General features: G+C 40.4%; 2 protein-coding genes across 2 annotated transcripts; both read left to right on the top strand.

Moving 5' to 3' along the window:
- Positions 1-243: 243 nt before the first annotated feature.
- Positions 244-4,570, top strand: LOC112573658. Its single transcript, XM_025254220.1, has 5 exons — positions 244-373; positions 2,807-3,003; positions 3,285-3,382; positions 3,719-3,920; positions 4,445-4,570. The coding sequence occupies exons 1-5, from the start codon at positions 307-309 to the stop codon at positions 4,568-4,570; spliced, it is 690 nt and encodes a 229-aa protein (XP_025110005.1). The 5' UTR covers positions 244-306.
- Positions 4,571-10,389: 5,819 nt separating this feature from the next.
- LOC112573662 lies at positions 10,390-13,170 on the top strand. The gene is made up of 4 exons (XM_025254231.1): positions 10,390-10,807; positions 11,137-11,234; positions 11,531-11,735; positions 13,048-13,170. Exons 1-4 carry the CDS (start codon positions 10,568-10,570, stop codon positions 13,168-13,170), a joined length of 666 nt encoding a protein of 221 aa, XP_025110016.1. The 5' UTR covers positions 10,390-10,567.
- The last annotated feature ends 6,390 nt before the right edge of the window (positions 13,171-19,560 follow it).

Below are 19,560 nucleotides of genomic sequence, written 5' to 3' on the forward strand. Positions count from 1 at the left end.
CGCAGTCTAATGTCACGGTGTATAACAGTTTTAAGTTCTGTTGTCTGTTTTCAGATCATGAGTCACATGACAGCCATGATTGCTGCATTTGTTTTGTTTTCGTTTGCTACCATGACATCACATGCAGTCTTTGCGTTAATCACCGTTAAAACTTACGAGAAAGCTAGCGAGCAGTCGTTGGCTGAACCGGAAATGACGTTATCAACACAGTCTGTCATCCATTGCGCCTTCAAGTGTAGGCAATACTCACACTGCACAGTGTTTGCTTACGACCATCAGCTTTCATTGTGTTTACTCCGCTCATCCATGTCGGCGACCAAAGGTTTTGCTAACATCAGTACAGACAACCCACTGTCGGTGTACAAATACACTGGTGAGTTATGCCCCTTTTCTAGTGAGTAACACGTCCGAGCTTGCGTTTGTTTAGTGTACATGTATCCATCGCCCCCGGAAGTCCAGACAGGCACGTCAGCAGAGAGTGGACTCCGGCAAACTAAAAAATCCAGCCACCGAAAGGGCCTTTGCTATGGAAGTAAAGAACAGGTTCCAGGCACTAGGAGACCAACAAGAGATGACCTTAGACGACTTCAATCGAGTCTTACAGGAATCAGGAGAGAAAATACTGGGCTTCCAACGGAAAAAGAAAGAACAGTGGATCAGAGAAGAGACATGGAAGAAGATAGAAGAGAGAAAGTCAGCCAAACAAAGAATCAACAGCACCAGATCTGAACGCATGAAGGGAACAACACAGACAAAGATATGCAAAACTGAACAAAGAGGTAAAGAGGATGACAAGAACCGACAAAAAGATATCACATAGAGAAACTGGCAGATGAAGCAGAAAATGCAGCAAGTAAAAATGACCTGAAGACACTGTACAAGATAAACAAACAGCTAAACAACGGGTTTAAGAACAGTGATGTGCCAGTGAAAGACGTGAACGGTAATGTCGTCGAGGGAGAGGCAGGAAAACTACAGCGCTGGAGGGAGCATTTTGAGTCAGTTCTGAACAGACCAGATCCCCCTCAGCTTGCAGACATCCAGCCAGCAGCTATAGACCTTGACATCTGCACAGACCCACCAAGCCTGGAAGAAGTGACAGCAGCAGTCAAGACAATGAAGAGCGGCAAAGCACCAGGGGCAGATGGAATAACAGCAGAGATGTTGAAAGCAGACGTGAATGTGACAGCTCCCAAGCTGACTGAAATCTTCAGGCAAATTTGGGAATCAGGGCAGGTCCCTGTTGCGTGGAAGACAGGGCTCATCTTCAAGTTACCCAAGAAAGGAGATCTTGGAGACTGCAATAATTGGAGGGGCATAACACTTCTTTCCCTCACCAGCAAGGTCTTCAGCAAGATTGTTTTGTCAAGACTGACGGGCAACTCTTGAGAAAGACCTCCGACCACAGCAAGCAGGATTTCGCCCTGGGCGATCCTGCTCTGAACACATCTTCATTCTGCGACAGATTCTGGAGCAGAGCAACGAATGGAACACACCGCTGTACATCAATTTCATCGACCTGGAGAAGGCTTTTGACAGCATCCACCGCGAGTCTTATGGAAGATCCTGAGGCATTACGGAGTCCCTGCAAAACTTGTTCAGGTCATTGCAATGCTGTACAGCGATTTCAAATCCCAGGTTGTCTGTGACACGGAGCTCACAGACCCCTTCAACGTCAGTACCGGGGTGAAGCAGGGCTGCATTCTGTCGCCGTTCCTCTTCATCCTGGCCATGGACTGGATCATGAAGACTTCCACCGACAGCGAGAGGAGAGGGCTCAGATGGACCATGACTATGACAGCAACAACAGCACTGGAAGACTTGGACTTTGCTGATGACATTGCCCTGCTGTCACACCGCCACCAAGACATGCAGGAAAAAACAAAGGCCTTCTCAGAAACAGCTGGAAACCTTGGCTTGAAGGTCAGCACAAAAAAGACTAACAGTATGAGAGTGAACGCCAGAGTCCAAGACAGCATCAAACTAAATGGAGAAGAGATTGAGGAAGTTGACAGTTTCACCTATCTTGGGTCCAAAATGTCAAACACTGGGGATGCGGAGGTGGAGATTCGAGCCCGACTGGCGAAAGCCAGTCAGGCCTTTGCCTCACTCAGGAGCACATGGAAGGCAAAAAACATCAGCCAGAAGATCAAGCTGAGAATCTTCAAGTCAAATGTGATCAGCACCCTCCTTTACGGATCAGAATCTTGGAAGATGACCAAAACCATCAGTAACAAGCTTGACGTCTTCCAAAACAGATGCCTCAGGCGCATACTTAACATCTTTTGGCCAAACACCATCACCAACGAAGAACTCCACCGAAGAAGTGAAACCGAGTCCATCACCACGCAGGTTCAACGAAGGCGTTGGCGATGGATTGGACATGTGCTCCGCCAGCAGACAGCAGACCTTTCCAGAGTCGCCCTACGATGGACTCCAGACGGCCGAAGAAAACGAGGCCGCCCAAAGGAAACTTGGAGAAGAACAGTGGAAAGGGAGATGAAAGGAAAGGGCTGGACATGGGGTCACCTAGAACGTGTTTCAGCCTATCGACATCGGTGGCGGACTCTGGTTGAGGCCTTATGTGCAACCTGATGCACAAAGAGGAATAGATAGATAGATAGTACAGACAACCCACTGTCGGTGTACAAAGACACTGGTGAGTTATGTCCCTTTACTAGTGAGTAACACGTCCGAGCTTGCGTTTGTTTCGTGTACATGTATCCATCGCCCCCGAAAGTCCAGACGGTTTACCCGTTATTGTCCTCAGCTGTGCGAGTTCCTAATGAGGTCGTTACCTGCACAGGTCGCCATTGTCCGGACGACTCACTTAACATAAGTCACGGGTCAGTGACCATACAGCGGTCTCTGTGGTCAGTGGAAGGAAACGTCACCTGTGACGACGACTACTTTCTCCTTCAAACTGTGATCACGTGCATGGATGATGGAAATTGGACGTCCATCACTGCTCAGTGTGAGAAGAGTGTCTGGAGATACCCCGAGGTTAGCAAGTTTCTATTGCCGGTTTACGTAGCGTGGGAACACTAAGTTTACTGAAATGTCAACACAAACAACATTCCGGTATCAACTAAAAACAGTTAAAACATTCAGATGTAAAAATATACATAAGTGTTCATGTTAGAAGCTCTTGTACACGCGGAATAAATGCTACAACATTTTGCGATGTCGTCATCATCGTCATTCTTGTTATTCTTGTTCTTGTTGTTCTTCTTCATGCATGAAGTTCGCTATGTTCTTCCGAGAATTTATATGTTTTTCTTTAGACAAAGATAAATGCTAGCCAAGTCACTCTTGCCATACCTGGGACAGTGGTCGAAGGCTGGTCGATGTGTGTGGAAGGCGTTCCAACAAGCAACAACAGGTAAACATCAAATGCATCTATTTTCAATACCTGCTACGTTTTTGTTAAAAGCTGCCCTATTTAACATCAATCACATAGACTTACTGGCTGAAAGTCACTAACTTCTGACTAACTGGATGAATGAATAAATAATCTGAGAGAGGGGTTACTAAACTAAACAACAGAAGGAAGAAAGCGTTATCCGAAGGAATACACAAATGAACAAAAAAACAAAACTTAAAAAAGAAACAAATGATAAACCTGTGAGCACACGAAAGAAAAACCAAAAACTAAAAAAATCTGTACCGATATATGTATACCTCTTTTTAAAGTGGCTTGCCTGTTTTGTTTCCACAGAATTGATATTCAGATATTTCAAGGCTATAACATCAATCGCACGGTCCTAACGAGTTGGAGGTTTGAAGGTTACCTGCAGGTCACTGACAGTGTCAGTGGAAAATATGGAGCATCCACTAATGTGACCAACCCTCCCTTCCCTCTGGTGGTCGGAACACCATTTTTCTACAGACTGACAGTGAACACCTCAACAACCGTGCATGTGAGAAAATTCAGATAGAAAATCCTTGAAAGTTCTTTTGCTTTTTCGTGTGTTTGTTGTATGGGAAGTAGAATTTTGTTCATTGAAAAGATCACTGATGGTAATTAAACTGTTGACATAATGAAGTCTCATAACGATCTTGCACAAAGCCGAAAACTGTCTTTACGGATGTTGTGTATTTGAACACACACACCCACACACAACAGCCTGCCAATTTTAAACTACAATAATGCAGTTAATAGCTATTATTAATTGATCTGCGTTATTGTATGTGTCATATCATGTAGTTTGTGCCAGTTGTCGCTAAAATATTGTCTCTATGATTTGTATTTGTTTGTTGTTGCATATTTGTAAATAAATAAATAAGCCTGTCATGTTTAAACTACATAAACGCAGTGAATAACTATTATTAATTGATCTGAGCTATTTTGTATCCTGTTATTCTTTTGTTTGTCATATCGTAGGGTTGTGCCATTTTTCGCGAAAGTATGGTCTGTATGATTTGTGTTTGTTTGTTGTTGCAGATTTACATGAACAACGTCTTCTTCTATCAACATGTTCTGAGGTATCCTCTCTCCTCATTCTCTCACATGAACGTTTTCGGGTCTAGCGTCAACGTGACGAAAGTAGAGGCATGGTGCAGAGGTTGATTACTCCCCCTGTCCTAACAGAAGAAAGACAGTTTAAACAGTCTGTTCTTGGTGGGTTCAGTTAGTGTTTATGGAAAACAATATTTTCTTGTGTTTCTCATTTTCTTATATATATTTTCTTATATATTTTATGTATTAAAAGCAAAGAATATGGTAAGTTGGGTGAAATGATATATACTGATGTTCTGAATCATGTCCCTTCAACATTTCGCGTTAACAACCAACGCTTTACTTACAAGCGCGTCTAAAACACAGGTATGAGGCGCCATTAAGTTTGGCCGCCATGTTGTGCTGTCGAATGATGTCACCGAACCGTGTTGGTTGTCGGCGAGAGGTGATTGTCAACTTTAAACACAAGCATCGCTCGACACTTTTCTTGAGAATTGGGTCAGTTTAGTTTACAAAATAGAGTTAGTTTCTTTCTGAAGGAGTAGGAACAGTTCATAACAGCCATCAGGAATGATCCCAAACCTGTTTTGGGTGATTCAAAATCCATCATTTGTCAGTTTACCATCTTCCTTGCTTTGCATTTTAATTATTTTGTCGTTGTTGCAGGGAGCGCGTGGTAGCCAAACTTTACTTATCGTACTCGAAGATCCGCACATACACAAACACATGCGCACACATACTGAGGCAGATCAGTGTGTTCTTTGAATGAGTTAGAATAGCATTTTGCAATTGCACTTAGCTGTTCAAGCCTGATCTCAAAGGAATTTTAAAGCGCTGAATGTATTAAAAAGATTATATTTATCATTTTTATATAAGTAGTCTGTGAAGGTTAGTAGATTATGGAGCTACATTTGTGGATTGCTGGCTGCCGAGACCAACTCAGCCTCTCGGAAACCTGCAGTACCAGCATCTTGTTATCAACAGGTGATGCTAGCATCAGGATCTTCTGTTAAACAATTACTGAAAAGACTAGCGTGGGACATAAGGCACCAACCTTCTCACAAAATCAAAGCAGGACAACAACTTAAATAATAAAAGAAAACAGATGGCATGGAGCACTTTCAGTGTTTGAACAATGCAGAAATACAGTAAAATGGTATTTCCAACGTTGAGAGTTTCAATATGACAGTGTGGAGAGTTCCATTAGGGGAGACCATGGTGTGAATAGAACATGTACTCACGTGCATTCTGTGGTGAAGTCCAGCTAAAGATGTCTCATGAACTTTGCATATAGACTGTGTTACTGAGAAGATATTGTGTAACAAATAATTCACGTTTCTTGTTATGAATGTTATTGAGTAAGTGCTGTGGTAGACTGTTACTTTGTCAGTATTACTAAGGATAAATTGTGTAATGTAAATATCACCGAGTAATTATTATGTTAGGTATATCTCTATCTATATATTGTGTTATGTAAACATCACTTATCATAAAATTCTACTGACACTTAAATTTGTACATGTAACAACATACATACCCGTATTAACACTGAAAGAAATGAATTCATCAAAGATAAAAATATTGCAAAAGATAAAAAAATGATTGTGCACATACATCAAACATAACCACCCATGATTGCACACAAATATACAATAAATAAACATGTGATTATTATAGCTTATAATCACGCTCACGAAGGAGCATGCTCTCAGCACTCAAGACAAGTAAGGCATAGACAAAAAACAAACAAAACTAAACAAAAACAAAACGAAAGACGGAAGGAGAAACAATTATGCACATATATAATAAAACACAAATGTAGACAATGCATAATCAGTATCTAGGGATGGAGAGTGTCATAAACTGGCAGAAAAATATTAGCAGGTGACTAGTCAATTGACTTTAATCACGACTAGTGGTATACATACACACATACACACATAAGTCTTTATCAAAAGTGTCTGTCTGTAGATGTGTCAAATGTGTCTGTACACAGAATTTTTCATGTTTTAGTATTAGCTAACATAAAATATTGTAGTATGTCGTACCGATAGTCAGTGGATAAAAAATCTACAAATTAATAAACTTTTGTATCACATGATTTCCTTGCTGATATTTGTTCATGTGACGTATGCACATTTTTTATGTGTGCTGCTACAACTACTACTACTACTACTTATGCTGCTGCTACTACTATTATTATTATTACTACTACTACTACTACTAATGCAAAATTTTTAAAGCGTATACTCACACTCCTAAGGAGCATGCGCTTAGCGCTTAAGAACTTATTTCGCTCTCTCTCTCTTGCTTTCTCTTACTGTCGCTTTCAGGTTTACCGAGGGAAAGGTCTTGACAGAATTAACTTTTTTTTATTCATGGGTTGTAGACCAGATAATGGCCAATCGAAATCCACTCCTGTGCAAATTATTAATCACTTTTTAATCCATAATTGCATTCAATCCATAATTGAATAATTTGTTCGAATAAAATAGGTTACTAAAAGGCATAGCATTATATTTAACTTTAGCAAAGACTTATCTACATAATCACTACAATTTTGTCAAAGCACACAAACGCACATCCACGCTCACAAACAAGTTCCGTCCCGAAAGCAACGAGACCTACTTTTTGAATTTTTTGTAAACTCAAAGTTATAACTTCTCTTGTGGACACACCATGTTATCATCACCCCTGCCAATGTTAATAGCAGTGCCTGAAATCGTGAACAATCCGGGTTTTTAGTCTTGGTCTTGGCTCTATGGATGCTGACCCTGACGTTTGGTTATCTTCCCTGGACCTTTTACTTATGAATGAAATTTCGTTCTCGCTTCCTTGCACTCTCTGAAATATCGCAAAAAGTAAAATGCTTAAACAGATCGGGAATTTTTCCCCATGTTAAGAATAATAAATACAACTCTAGTGCAAACGAGAACGCACAATGGATATTCTAAATATGAAAAGTACAACTGATTTTGTTGGACACCAGAAACTTCTGGCAATAGTTGATGGGTACAAGCTTCCCTGGCTCAGCCATGGCGCCCATCACCACACTCTAGGATGGTCCTTCAGGGCACCGTGGGGGCTGCTTGACACCGAGCTGGACAGAGGAAAGAAATGGATGGAGAATGTGAAGGAGGATGATCCATGCAGGACCTCCTCACAATCGCACTCACCATCGCCGAAAACCTCCTATGTCACAAGCTTTGTTCACCTGTTGCCTTTAGCCATTTTCATATTTCCATTCCGGCCCCGACAACCAGTCGAAATTGGACATATTAACTGGTATATCAGCTAGTTCTGTCAAGGATATGACTACCATTGTGTGTTGAATTCATAAATTATAAATAATTATGTACAAGATTAGCAACCGTTTTCTGATACAGGTTCTACACAGATGAAATTACAAAGACGATTACCTTAAAATCATATACAAAGAAATATATTTAATATTTTTATCTATCTTTATACTGCCGTGTAATGCATATTTATAAATTATGTTATAAAATTATATATATATACACTAGATACTATATATATATATGTATTTTATATATATATATATAAAGCAACGCTCTTTTTGTGTTGTCAATTTGGCCTTTTTTCAAATATAATTGTTATCAGTTTATAGTTCAATACATTTAGCGTTTCCAAAACATGAATTGAACAAGAAGGTTGCAAAAAGAATTTTCAGCATTATATGTATAACGATTAGGGAAAAGAGATTTGTTGGAAACACCACATCGAAGCATAGGGAGCAAGGAGGTCGTATAAGTTCGTTCGAAGGCAGGAGACAGAACCTCTGTTGAAGAGTGTAAACATTTTTAACTTAAAATTATTAACAGGAACATCGAATATGATCCTTACCCCATAGAAAACAAGTCTTGCGTGGACCCGATAAGTATTTTATTAAAAAACTGATTTTGTTCAGAGTGCTGCTGATAGCAAGAGTTGATCTCCAAAACATATTCACTGAAATTTTTCTGTCAGTGGAAAAACATTCAGACACAAGTATTCCACTCACATGCTTGGCAATAAGTTCGTTTTGTTTATTGTTGCTTTCTTGCCATGATGACCATACACAGTGAGGCGACAACAGCCGCCTTTTTGCTTCAAGAAAAAATCTTGTGAAAGCAAATGTTTCTTGGCACTTATTTATTTATTCCTTGCTGTTTGTGAGCCTTTTGTTCTACTAGAGAAGAGCGTTTGCGTCCTGAGAGACATCTAGTTCAGGCTTTGCTGTTTCAAGACGACCATTTACTTAGTCTTTACACCTGTGTGGGATACTGATATCAACTCGTCTCCAGTTCTCTCCTGCCTTTGTGAGTATGTTTATAACTCTTCAACAACAACAACAAAAATTCTTTAACATATACAGTGTCTCGTTTAATTACCGAAAGGTTTCAGTTATCAAATAAGCAATAATTTGTGTCAGCTAAGTGTTAGTAAAACGCATACTTGTCTATTTTACATGATAACTAGGACCTGTATAGAACTGACTGTGGGCTAGCTTGCTCCCTAGGTATTAAAAGACTATGTAACCCTTCATTTCACTATTTGTCAGCTGACAACAGTTTTACGTTCTGTTTTTCAAATCTCATTCTAACAACTCTGTCCGTGTTTTTTTTTTTTTTTTAGGTTGTTGTTCTGTAAAGTGAGTTAATAGTTTAAGATAGAACAGAAGCCAGTTGATGTTCAGTTCAACTCCCACCAGCTCAATCAATCGTTTTTCCAATATTATCGAACAAAGATCTTCCTTCAGCGACGGTCTTTTGTTCTTGGTCGTGCATGGTGTGTGTCTTCATGGAGTATATCTATTCTCTACCACCGGTGTAGTGTTTAGTGAGGTCCTCTCTAAATTTTCTATCCCTTTTCAACGCCTTGGAGTAAATTTGATAAGAAGTCGAGAAGTATCCCTGGATAACGAGTATATGGATTTTATCTCATGAACTATTTTACAATAGTTTGCAGAAAGAATTAATTTATCGGGGCACCCATATATTTCGTTGGAAGATTGTTTTGTGATGAATCGAAATTGCTTCGTTTTTCTACATATTGCACATCATGGAGATTCTAGTGTGTTTCAAAGTAATCTCTGAGGGTAGGTCGGATTGCTCAGTGTTTTTGAGTTTGTTCAGGCAGAATAACAAATTTACACAATGGAGATGCCATTGGGGTACTTAAACGCCTTTACTCCACCTATGGTAGGCTGGAGCTTTTTCCCCCACCAGGGTTGTTGTTTTAAGTGACGTGATTAGAGGTAAGTAAACACTTCGAACACTTCTCGGGAAGGCTTCCTCTTTTAGTTCTAAGAGTTGATCCACACAGATTATGTAAGTCGTTTTTTTCACTGTATTTTTTTTTGTTTTTGTTTGAAAAAGCTAAGAGCCTTTAACACCAAAAAATCTTAAAACACTTATATCACTAAAGAGAGGTTTCTGTTTCATGTAGTTGTTATTTACCTATGCATGAAGGTATGAGACAAAACGTATCTTACAGCTATGTTTATATACGTTTATATATTTCTGTTTCAGTGACCAGTCAGCTGCTTTAAAATCCCGTTTATTGGTTTACCTTTTCATTCAGATAATGACCGCCCTGCGTGCGTTGATGACTTCCTGCCTATGGATGACATCACAGGCTGTACTTCCGGTCTTAAAGCTCAACGCTTTCGACGCGGCTGCTGAAGTCATGATTGGCTATGAAATGAGGGTCATGGCGAGGTCAGCATTACACTGCGTCATCGTGTGCAAGACTTACCCACACTGCATTTCTGCTGCGTACGATGCCGAGACCTCTTGGTGTTTCCTCCATCCTCAGACAACAACATCGGCTGCAAAGTTTAGTGAACTGCAGAACTCTAACAACTCACAAATCTTGATATTTACAGACATCGGTAAGTTGTCTCCATTTTTAAATGAGTCTGTGAATGCGCTATGCACTCTACAAAATAGTCAATGATCTTGTTTGTTTGTTTGTTTGCTTGCTTGCTTACAATTGTGTTACTCCTTTATTTTTATTTAACGTTTCTTTGCAATCTGTTGATGTGTTTATCCACTTACGCACCACAACCTCGTTCATCCACATTCACACACACACACACGACAAATGCAATTAAGGGCACTGAAACTGTCGTTGTTTTCTAACACAGACCCTGACTGCAGTGAGAAGTCGTTTAACGTAACCTACGAGTCAGTGACGACACGGCGGTCACTGTGGTCAGTTGAAGGCAACGTCACCTGTAACGACGACTACTACCAGCTTCTTGCCCACGTCACCTGCCTCGGTAATGGAAGCTGGACGCCGCCGAGTCCCCGATGTCAAAAGAGGTTGTGGAGATACCCTGAGGTAGAAATTATAGGATAGACGGTACTTTAAACTATTACTAACGGTATTGTTACTTTAATAATTTTGAAACACATGTAGAAGTACAATTACAATTTTCTTTCGTGTTAGGTCACAAAACAGTAGCACTAGTTTACCCAAAGAATTTCTGGCCCTAATAAAACAAAGTTAAATTATCAGAAAACCAGTCGTTTATGTTCCCGATATTTTTTCATGGTTTATTGTTTGAACAGAAATGTTTGAACAGAAAAGGACTCATCGACTCATCGACTACGTGAGATGTTGAATTTTCTAACAATTAATTTATTTGAATTTGTTGTGTTTCTGTACAGACACTGTTGATTTCTGACCAAGTAAGCTTTCCGATACCTGGGACAGTGATGGAGGGCTGGTCTATGTGTGTCGAGGGCGTTCCCACAAAAAGCAGCAAGTGAGAAGATTATGAATCCATTGCATGTCTCTACGTTTAAAACCTTTTTTATTAGTTTTACTATAAGACTCCCTGCGTGGTGTTACCTTTGTTTGTGTTTATATTTTTACGTTAAATTTTCTTCAGATTTCTTATATTTCATAACAGCAAATACGTCACTAAGTTAAATGTCTAAAGTGCTGTATTTCAAATGGATAGCTGACCTACTGACTGACTTTGTCAAAGCTTAGCTTTTAAACTTAAAAAAAATAAACAAACTGATTAAGAATTATTAACTTTTTGCATTGGTGTAACAGAGTTCAGCTGCAGATAGATAAAGGGTCCTTCTACAATGTTACCGTCCACACGAGCTGGTTGTTTGATTGTGGTTGCGTAGTGATTAATGACAAGGTCAACGGTTCATGGGGAACACCGCAGAATGTGTGGAATCCTCCCTTTCCACTGAAGGCGGGGAAACCCTTTTTCTTCAGACTGACAGTGAACACTTCGACCACTGTTAATGTGAGTTTTTTCTTTCTCACTTTCCTTTAGAATTTCTTGGCAGTAGATGTTTCTATGAAGGCAGGTAGTCTTTAAGGTACGACAGTTGCAATACGTTGCCTAGGACCTGACTTCCAGAATAAAAATGTAGCAGGATGACACACTCATCAAACGAATCGCTAGAGGCAGACAGCCACGTCATCCCCGGAGATTAACTGAGAAATAAAATAGCATCCACATCTGGAGCTTAACCAAAACACATCTACAGGAAGGAAAATTGGAAAGAGAAGAATATCGAGGTCAGTGAGAAATAACTTCGACCCCAGTGGGACCAAAAGTGAAAAGGAAGAAGCTGAATACAGTCAGTTAAAGGTAATTACAAATATGTCATGAGCAAAAATATCACCTACTATTGCCTTTAGACAGGGTACTCACCCTTGTCACAATTCAAGAACCTAGAAACGGCTTTCTCGTTACTGGTGACGTCAACAGCCATTCACAGTGAAGGGGAGACAACACTGTAGATAAAGGTAAAGAGGTTGAAGCTGGGCAAGATAAACAAGCTATTCGGGTCAATGACCCACATCAAGAGGAAAGACAGCAGCTTTCAGTATGAGAAAAAAACACCAGTGAAGTATATGGAAATTTATCAGATGTTAGAGTGACGAGGGCAGCAATGGGCAGAGAATAACTCTCGAACACTTAAGAACTCTTATTAGGGAAATACTCGGTTTGCACAAAACTATACAGATGAAAGCAGGATTGTGGTCCGAATAATAAGCTGCTAAAAAATCACGAAATAATGAAAATACAAAAACAGTTTAAGTTAACGAATATATGATTAAAGATATCAAAATAGAAAAAAATTGATTCAGACAACTTAAATTGAGAAATCTTAAGAAACAGATAACATTAAATATATAGTCTACAGGACTTTGGTTATGTAGCCTTATACAAGCTGTTCAAACTGTTAAATATCCCTATCTTTAGCTGGAAAGGGGACATTGTGCGACCAAACTTTAAGGAAGCAAGGATGATCCCAATCCTTAAAAAGCGAAGAATAAATAACGACAGTTAGGTCTTTCGCCTCGATAGTTCTCCCTGTCGTACTTATGCCCCTTATTTTGTCAACCTCATTGCCAAACATTCCTCAGTGTGTGAGGATGTATCACCCTTGTGTAAGTTTCGCTTAAGATAATTATTTATTCGACAGAATGAGACCATTTATGAAAGAAAATCTTGTAATGCCTCCAGCAACTTTCTGTTTTTTGCATTTGTATTTTTCCATATAACCTGTATTTGTTTTTGTTATTTGTATTTCTCTATGTTGCAGATTTACATGGACAACACGCTTTACTACACACATAATCTGAAGTTCAGTCTCTCTTCATTCACTCGCATGTTCATTCAGTTTGATGTCAATCTGACGAAAGTTGAGTCGTGGTGCAAAGTCTGAAAAAAATTCTGTCTCCCTCTCTCTGTAGCCCCCACCCACCCACACTCTCTCACTCACACACACATTAGCTAAAGGTAAACTCACAAAAATATTAATGCTTACAAAACACTCTGCACAAACTGGCTTACTCACTTGAGATGGCTTTTTCCCATTCACCATCTGATTGTCGAAACTTTTCTCCTCATATTATACGTCAGCACCAGAAACATTGAATCATAAGGCACTTTGTTTCATGAAACTTCTTAAATTTTAATCCACACGTGATTGTGACAAGGCACTAACAGTTTTAGATTCTCTTCGTACTTTGTGCAGGTTCAACTTGATGTTTATATTGGACATGATCCTCATGTAGCATGTATACACATGTATATTTCTAACTAGATATTCTTATTACAAGGTCTCGTTTCTTCTTGTTAACCCTGTCAGCTGAAAACCATATATGTCAATAAGAAAATTCTTCTAGCTTTTTCTGCAACTTGTATCAGTCACCACTTACTTCAAAATAAGTCATTTACATATTAAAGTTATCACATGATATTGTCATTTTCTTGATAACATGTGGGTGTGTTTGCACGGCATTTTCCTCTTTGTCCCTATTACTACATGGATTGCATTGACCTGGATCAGTAAAATATTTCCCTATGTGGTGGCATTTGCATAGTTTTAAAACTGCTTTATTGCGTGTTTAATGAAAAGGTCAAAATTATTTACGCATCAAAAAGCTTCAGACACAGAACACATTTAAGATAAGAGATAAGATAAGATAAGAGAATACTTTATTGATCCCTAGAGGGCAATTCAGTTGCAGCTCGATTATATATATTAAACCCACAGGCATTCGTGTTGCAGTCATTCATACCAGCTCGATTAGAGTCATACATGATGGCAGGCACATCACATTCATCAGCTCATTCAAAAGTCTGACGGCTGAAGCAACAAAAGACAGCCGCAGTCGGTTTGTCCTGCATGCAGGCATACTATATCGGCGACCTGATGGGAGCTGGACAAGTTCACCCGACAGAGCATGCCTGTCATCACGAAGGATGACAGACACTTTCAGAAGAGTCCTCCTGTTATACAGATCCTGAAGAGATCCAACAGATCCAACGACTTTGGAGCAGGTGGATACCACACGATGTAGGCTGCTCTTGTCCTTCACCGATAAACTATTATAGAAACAGATAAACGAGAAGGACAGTACGCTCTCTATATGTGATCTGTAAAAAAGCTGTAGAAATTGGGGGTAGACAGAGAAAGACCTCAGCTTCCGTAGGAGGAAGAGGCGTTGTTGACCCTTCTTCACGACAGATTGAGTGTTGACATCCCAGCAAAGTCGCCTATCGAAGATGGTGCCCAGGTATTTAAAAGCAGAAACAATTTCCACCTCCTTGTCATGGATGACACAGACGGGACACGGTGGAGAATTCCGACGGAAATCAAAGACAATCTCCTTCGTCTTACTCACATTAAGTTCTAGAAAGTTGACATCGCACCAGACAATGAATTCTTCCAAAGCAACACCGTGAGTGTGCACCGGCCCGCTAAGGAGAGACAGCAGTGCAGTGTCATCAGAGAATTTGACAAGATAGTGACCCTCATGACTACTGCGACAACTGTTGGTATACAGGATAAACAGAAGCGGGGATAGAACACATCCCTGAGGTGAGCCGGTGCATGTGGTGGTTAAGTCGGAAAAAGTGCCATTGACAAGAACTCGTTGCTGCCTGTCGACCAAAAAGTGAATTATCCATGACACTAGCTGATGATCAAGGGAAAACTCGTCGAGGAGTCTTCGAGCTAGGATATGTTGCTGGATAGTGTTAAAGGCCGAAGAGAAATCAGCGAATAATAGTCGAGCATGGGCTTGAGGATTCTCCAGGTGTTTGATTAAAGTGTGGAGGATGAACAGTTTAGCATCATCAACACCTCGCTTGGACTGGTATGCAAATTGCAAGGGATCAAGACGATCTTTAGCGGCTGTAAGAATCAATGCTTTGATGATTGTCTCAAATACTTTCATGACCAACGATGTTAAGGCCACCGGTCTAAAGTCATTGAGATGCCGAGCTGAAACTATCTTTGGAACTGGAACAATGGTAGATAATTTCCAAGCAGCTGGGACGGAGAGTGAATCCATAGAGCGCTGAAAAAGATGTTGAAAAATGCCTCCAAGTTGGTGCGCACAGAAACGTAATGTCCTGCCACAAATACCATCCGGACCCGAGGCCTTGCGAATATTCACTCCCTGAAACAGCTCCACAACTTGTTCGCGACAAATCTCAACCTTCTGCACAGGGTGAAGAGAACGAAGCACATCTTGAACTTCCACTGAGAAGTCATGAGCCTCGAACCGAGCAAAGAAAGCATTAAGAGCATTAGGAAGGGCCGCACTGTCAACGCCTGAGATCGAGATATTGGCTTTCGACCCCTTACTCTTATCGACAGTACTGGCCATGTTCTTCAGTCCCTACCAAGCCTCTCGGATGTTGCCTGTAGCAAACTGAGACTCGATTTTCGACTTATATTGCACCTTGGCTCGACGGATAGCATCACGGACCTCTCGATTTACTGTCGTGTGCAGAACCTGTGAAGAACACTTTTTTTTTTATTAAGCACAGCTTTCAGGCTCTTGGTCACTCTCATACTTTCTTAAACCCTTTCCCCTCCTCGCCACACTCATCGCCTACTCTCCATATTCCCCCGGATCCCCAGATCCCACAGCGCGAAATCGACTTTAGTTGGGAGCACTTTTCCCTCCTAAAACCAATAACATTATCAGGACCAAAAACTTTTCATACTTCACATCGTTAATTTGTTCAACCATAACATTATTTTGTATTTCTCTGCAGCGTATTTTGCTGGGTGTGATGTCGCAACATGCATGCCCTTCCTTTTCAACGATTAGCTTGTGAAATCAAATGTTACCGTTTGCATCTCAACGGGTTGTTCGTTGTGTGTCATTGATCAGTGCCAAGACATACAGCAAAAGAACAAAAACGAAAACAAAAAACAAAAGCCAAAAAAAAAAAAAAAAAAAAAAAAGGAGACCACCAGGTATCCCGTTCTTGCATTTCTCGGATATGTCGTCCTGTATTTTTCTACCAGTTCCGGTAACAAAAGAGTCTTCGAGCCCGCATGTCGCCATAACGACCGGATTGAAGACGAAGCAAAAATGTTGGGACTTGGCTGTAGCAGTCATTGATCTTTCTTACTTGGATACTTGGATGGGTAAAGAAGGTTTCTTTTCGTTTCACACTAGCGCTATATTTTTAACGGTCGAACGAATCAAAGGTTACCCCTACCCTCCCCCAAACCTCACTCGCCTATAAACAGATGTTTGAAGTCTCCTCACAACAGCAGTGAAGAAAACTTTCAGATGGTGTACATCACATGGTTTTGATCTCCAACAAGTGAGTACGAACTTCTATGTTAGGGTACTTTTGTTCTTAAGCTGATAGAGGGTATAGAGAAAGGTAACACTCTGTTAATAAACAGGTGGTTTCAAAGTAAAGATAAATATTTATGATTCTCTTTTCTGTCACCAGCCACCAGTCCCTATTCTTTTACAATTTTGCCCGCTGATAATGTCTGGTGATGGAAAGGGAGATATTTCCTACTTGGGAAACACACTGGTTGTTGCATTAATTGCTGATTAGTCAAGATAAAGTTTTGACATGTGTCGCATAGCTAACACAACATATTATACAGTATCGTTTATTATTTTAACGGAGACGAGAGACATTAGTCGTAGTCTGATGTCACTGTGTATAACAGTTTTAAGTTCTGTTGTCTGTTTTCAGATCATGAGTCACATGAAAGCCATTATTGCTGCTTCTGTCTTGCTTTCCTTTGCTACCATGACATCACATGCAGTCCTTGCGTTAATCACCGTTAAAACTTACGAGAAAGCTAGCGAGCAGTCGTTGGGTGAACCGGAAATGACGTTATCAACACAGTCCGTCATCCATTGCGCCTTCACCTGTAGGCAATACCCACACTGCACAGTGTTTGCTTACGACCATCAGCTTTCATTGTGTTTACTCCGCTCTGCCATGTCGGCGACCAAAGGTTCTGGTAACATCAGTACAGACAACCCACTGTCGGTGTACAAAGACACTGGTGAGTTATGTCCCTCTACCAGTGAGTAACACGTCCGAGCTTGCGTTTGTTTAGTGTACATGTATCCATCACCTCCGAAAATCCAAACGGTTTACCTGTTATTGTCCTCAGCTGTGCGATTTCCTGATCAGGTCGTTATCTACACAGGTCGCCATTGTCCGGACGACTCACTTAACATAAGTCACGGGTCAGTGACCATACAACGGTCTCTGAGGTCAGTGGAAGGAAACGTCACCTGTGACGACGACTACTTGTTCCTTCAAACTGCAACGTCAGCGGTCACGTGTTTGAATGATGGAAGATGGACGTCGATCAACGCTCAGTGCGTGAAGAGGGTCTGGAGGTACCCCGAGGTAAGAACACAGATCAAGGTAGTAGGTCTCTTGTAGCCGAGGACAATTCACAGTTGAAAACAACAAGCAAAGATAAATAGAGATAGCAAGCACACACACACACATACAGTATTGGTGCTTACATCGTTATGTAATGGTTTTTCCTCTGACGCATGTGATTCATTATTAATTTATGTTGCTGAGAAAGACAACAAAGAAAAATTCACTGCTGCATCTTAACCAGTGTCAAGAATAGTATTGGTCAGAAATTAAACTGTTTAGTCTCTGACATTTCGCTTTCTACTCTGTAAAATTATCAACAGTTGTAAAATGTTCTTGCACCTTATGAACCATTTGTTAATATTTAATTAGGTATGCAGTAATCTTTTGCATAATGAATTCGTACAGAAATAAATTACAAATCGCTTAAGGTCGTCATAAAACTGCTGAAAAGTCAGTTCTTCCACTTGCCCGGTCACGGACGGCGGCATCGGAATGATCCCCGTAAGACAAAGGAGAAAGAAAGTGGAGACAGTCAATCATCAGTTGTAGTCAAGGTGGGCAATGGAGGAGTTGGATCTTCAGCTGTAGCAACGGAAATGTAAGGTAAAGTCGGTTGATGTTGGACAGCGGTTAGAAAGGTGGACATCAGGAGCACGTACGACGTCGTACGTGAAGACAACGTGAATTTAGCTCGTCCAGCTGAAGCAGAATGCTATTCTGGGTTTTTCTTTGCAGCACAACACAAACATAACTGCTTCGCAATGACTAGTGAAACGAAGCTTACGAAAATTTTCTATTTCTTGACAGACAAAGAAGATTTACAACACCATCACTTTTCCCATACCTGGGACAGTGGGCGAGAGCTGGTCTCTGTGTGTGGAAGGTGTTCCTACTAACAACACAACGTAAGCAGTAAAGCAATCTTGCCTGTCTTCAACTCTGTTAAATACATAAAAATCAGAAATCATTTCTCTTTATATCGTAGAGATTATTTATAACTTCTTGCAACTCGTGCATGAGTTCCTTTCTCTATAATTTCCCTCAATCATGTCTCAGCTTAACGAGATCATACACAGATATAGAAGTTAGTGAATGATAAATAAGTAAACGACAAACAGACTGCGCATTAAAAATATCCTTTCTTTCAAAATCAGAAGTTAAAAAAAAAAAACACCTTAAAATATCTCATTGGCTCATTTCAACAGAACGGCAGTTGATATTTATAATGGATCCGACATCAACCGTCCAGTCCACACAAGCTGGCGATTTGCGGGTTACCTGGTCGTCAATGATATGGTCAACGGCTCATGGGGAACAGAGGAGGATGTGAGAAGCCCCCCATTCCCCTTGCTGGTCGGAAAACCGTTTTTCTTAAGGCTTTCAATGAGCAATTCAACTACTGTTGGGGTGAGCAGCTCCAGGTTATTGTTTTCTGGAAAGTGGTTGCAGATTATTATTTCAAGAAATCTTAGTGACCTATTGAAGGAGGTACGTTGTTACTGTTTATACGAATTTAGTCAAACATTTAAGCAAATAATCATTGACGGCTGTTGACAAACCGTAAGACTGATAATTTTTTCTTAAACACCACAGTGTCTCCCGTAGTCTCGTCTGTTAGTGGTTTTAATATTCTTTTGTCTTTTAATCTGTGTCGTCTGCTGTTAGCAGTATTTTACTTTGCTGCAGATCTACATGGACAACGTCTTCTTCAACAGACACCGTCTGAAATTCCCTCCCTCGTCTTTCTCTCACATCAGCATCTACGGTGGCGTAAACGTGACAAAAGTAGAAACGTGGTGCAAGCAATGACAAAGAAGAACAACTTGTCGGACAATATTATTTGTAGATAAAACATTCATGCGATTGTTTATTAACCTCTTTCAATAAAGTAATTCCACTCTAGAAAATACTCGTAATTGGTCTCTGCCATCTTTGC

The sequence above is a fragment of the Pomacea canaliculata genome, linkage group LG10, assembly GCF_003073045.1.
Source record: "Pomacea canaliculata isolate SZHN2017 linkage group LG10, ASM307304v1, whole genome shotgun sequence".
Taxonomy (NCBI): Eukaryota; Metazoa; Mollusca; class Gastropoda; order Architaenioglossa; family Ampullariidae; genus Pomacea; species Pomacea canaliculata.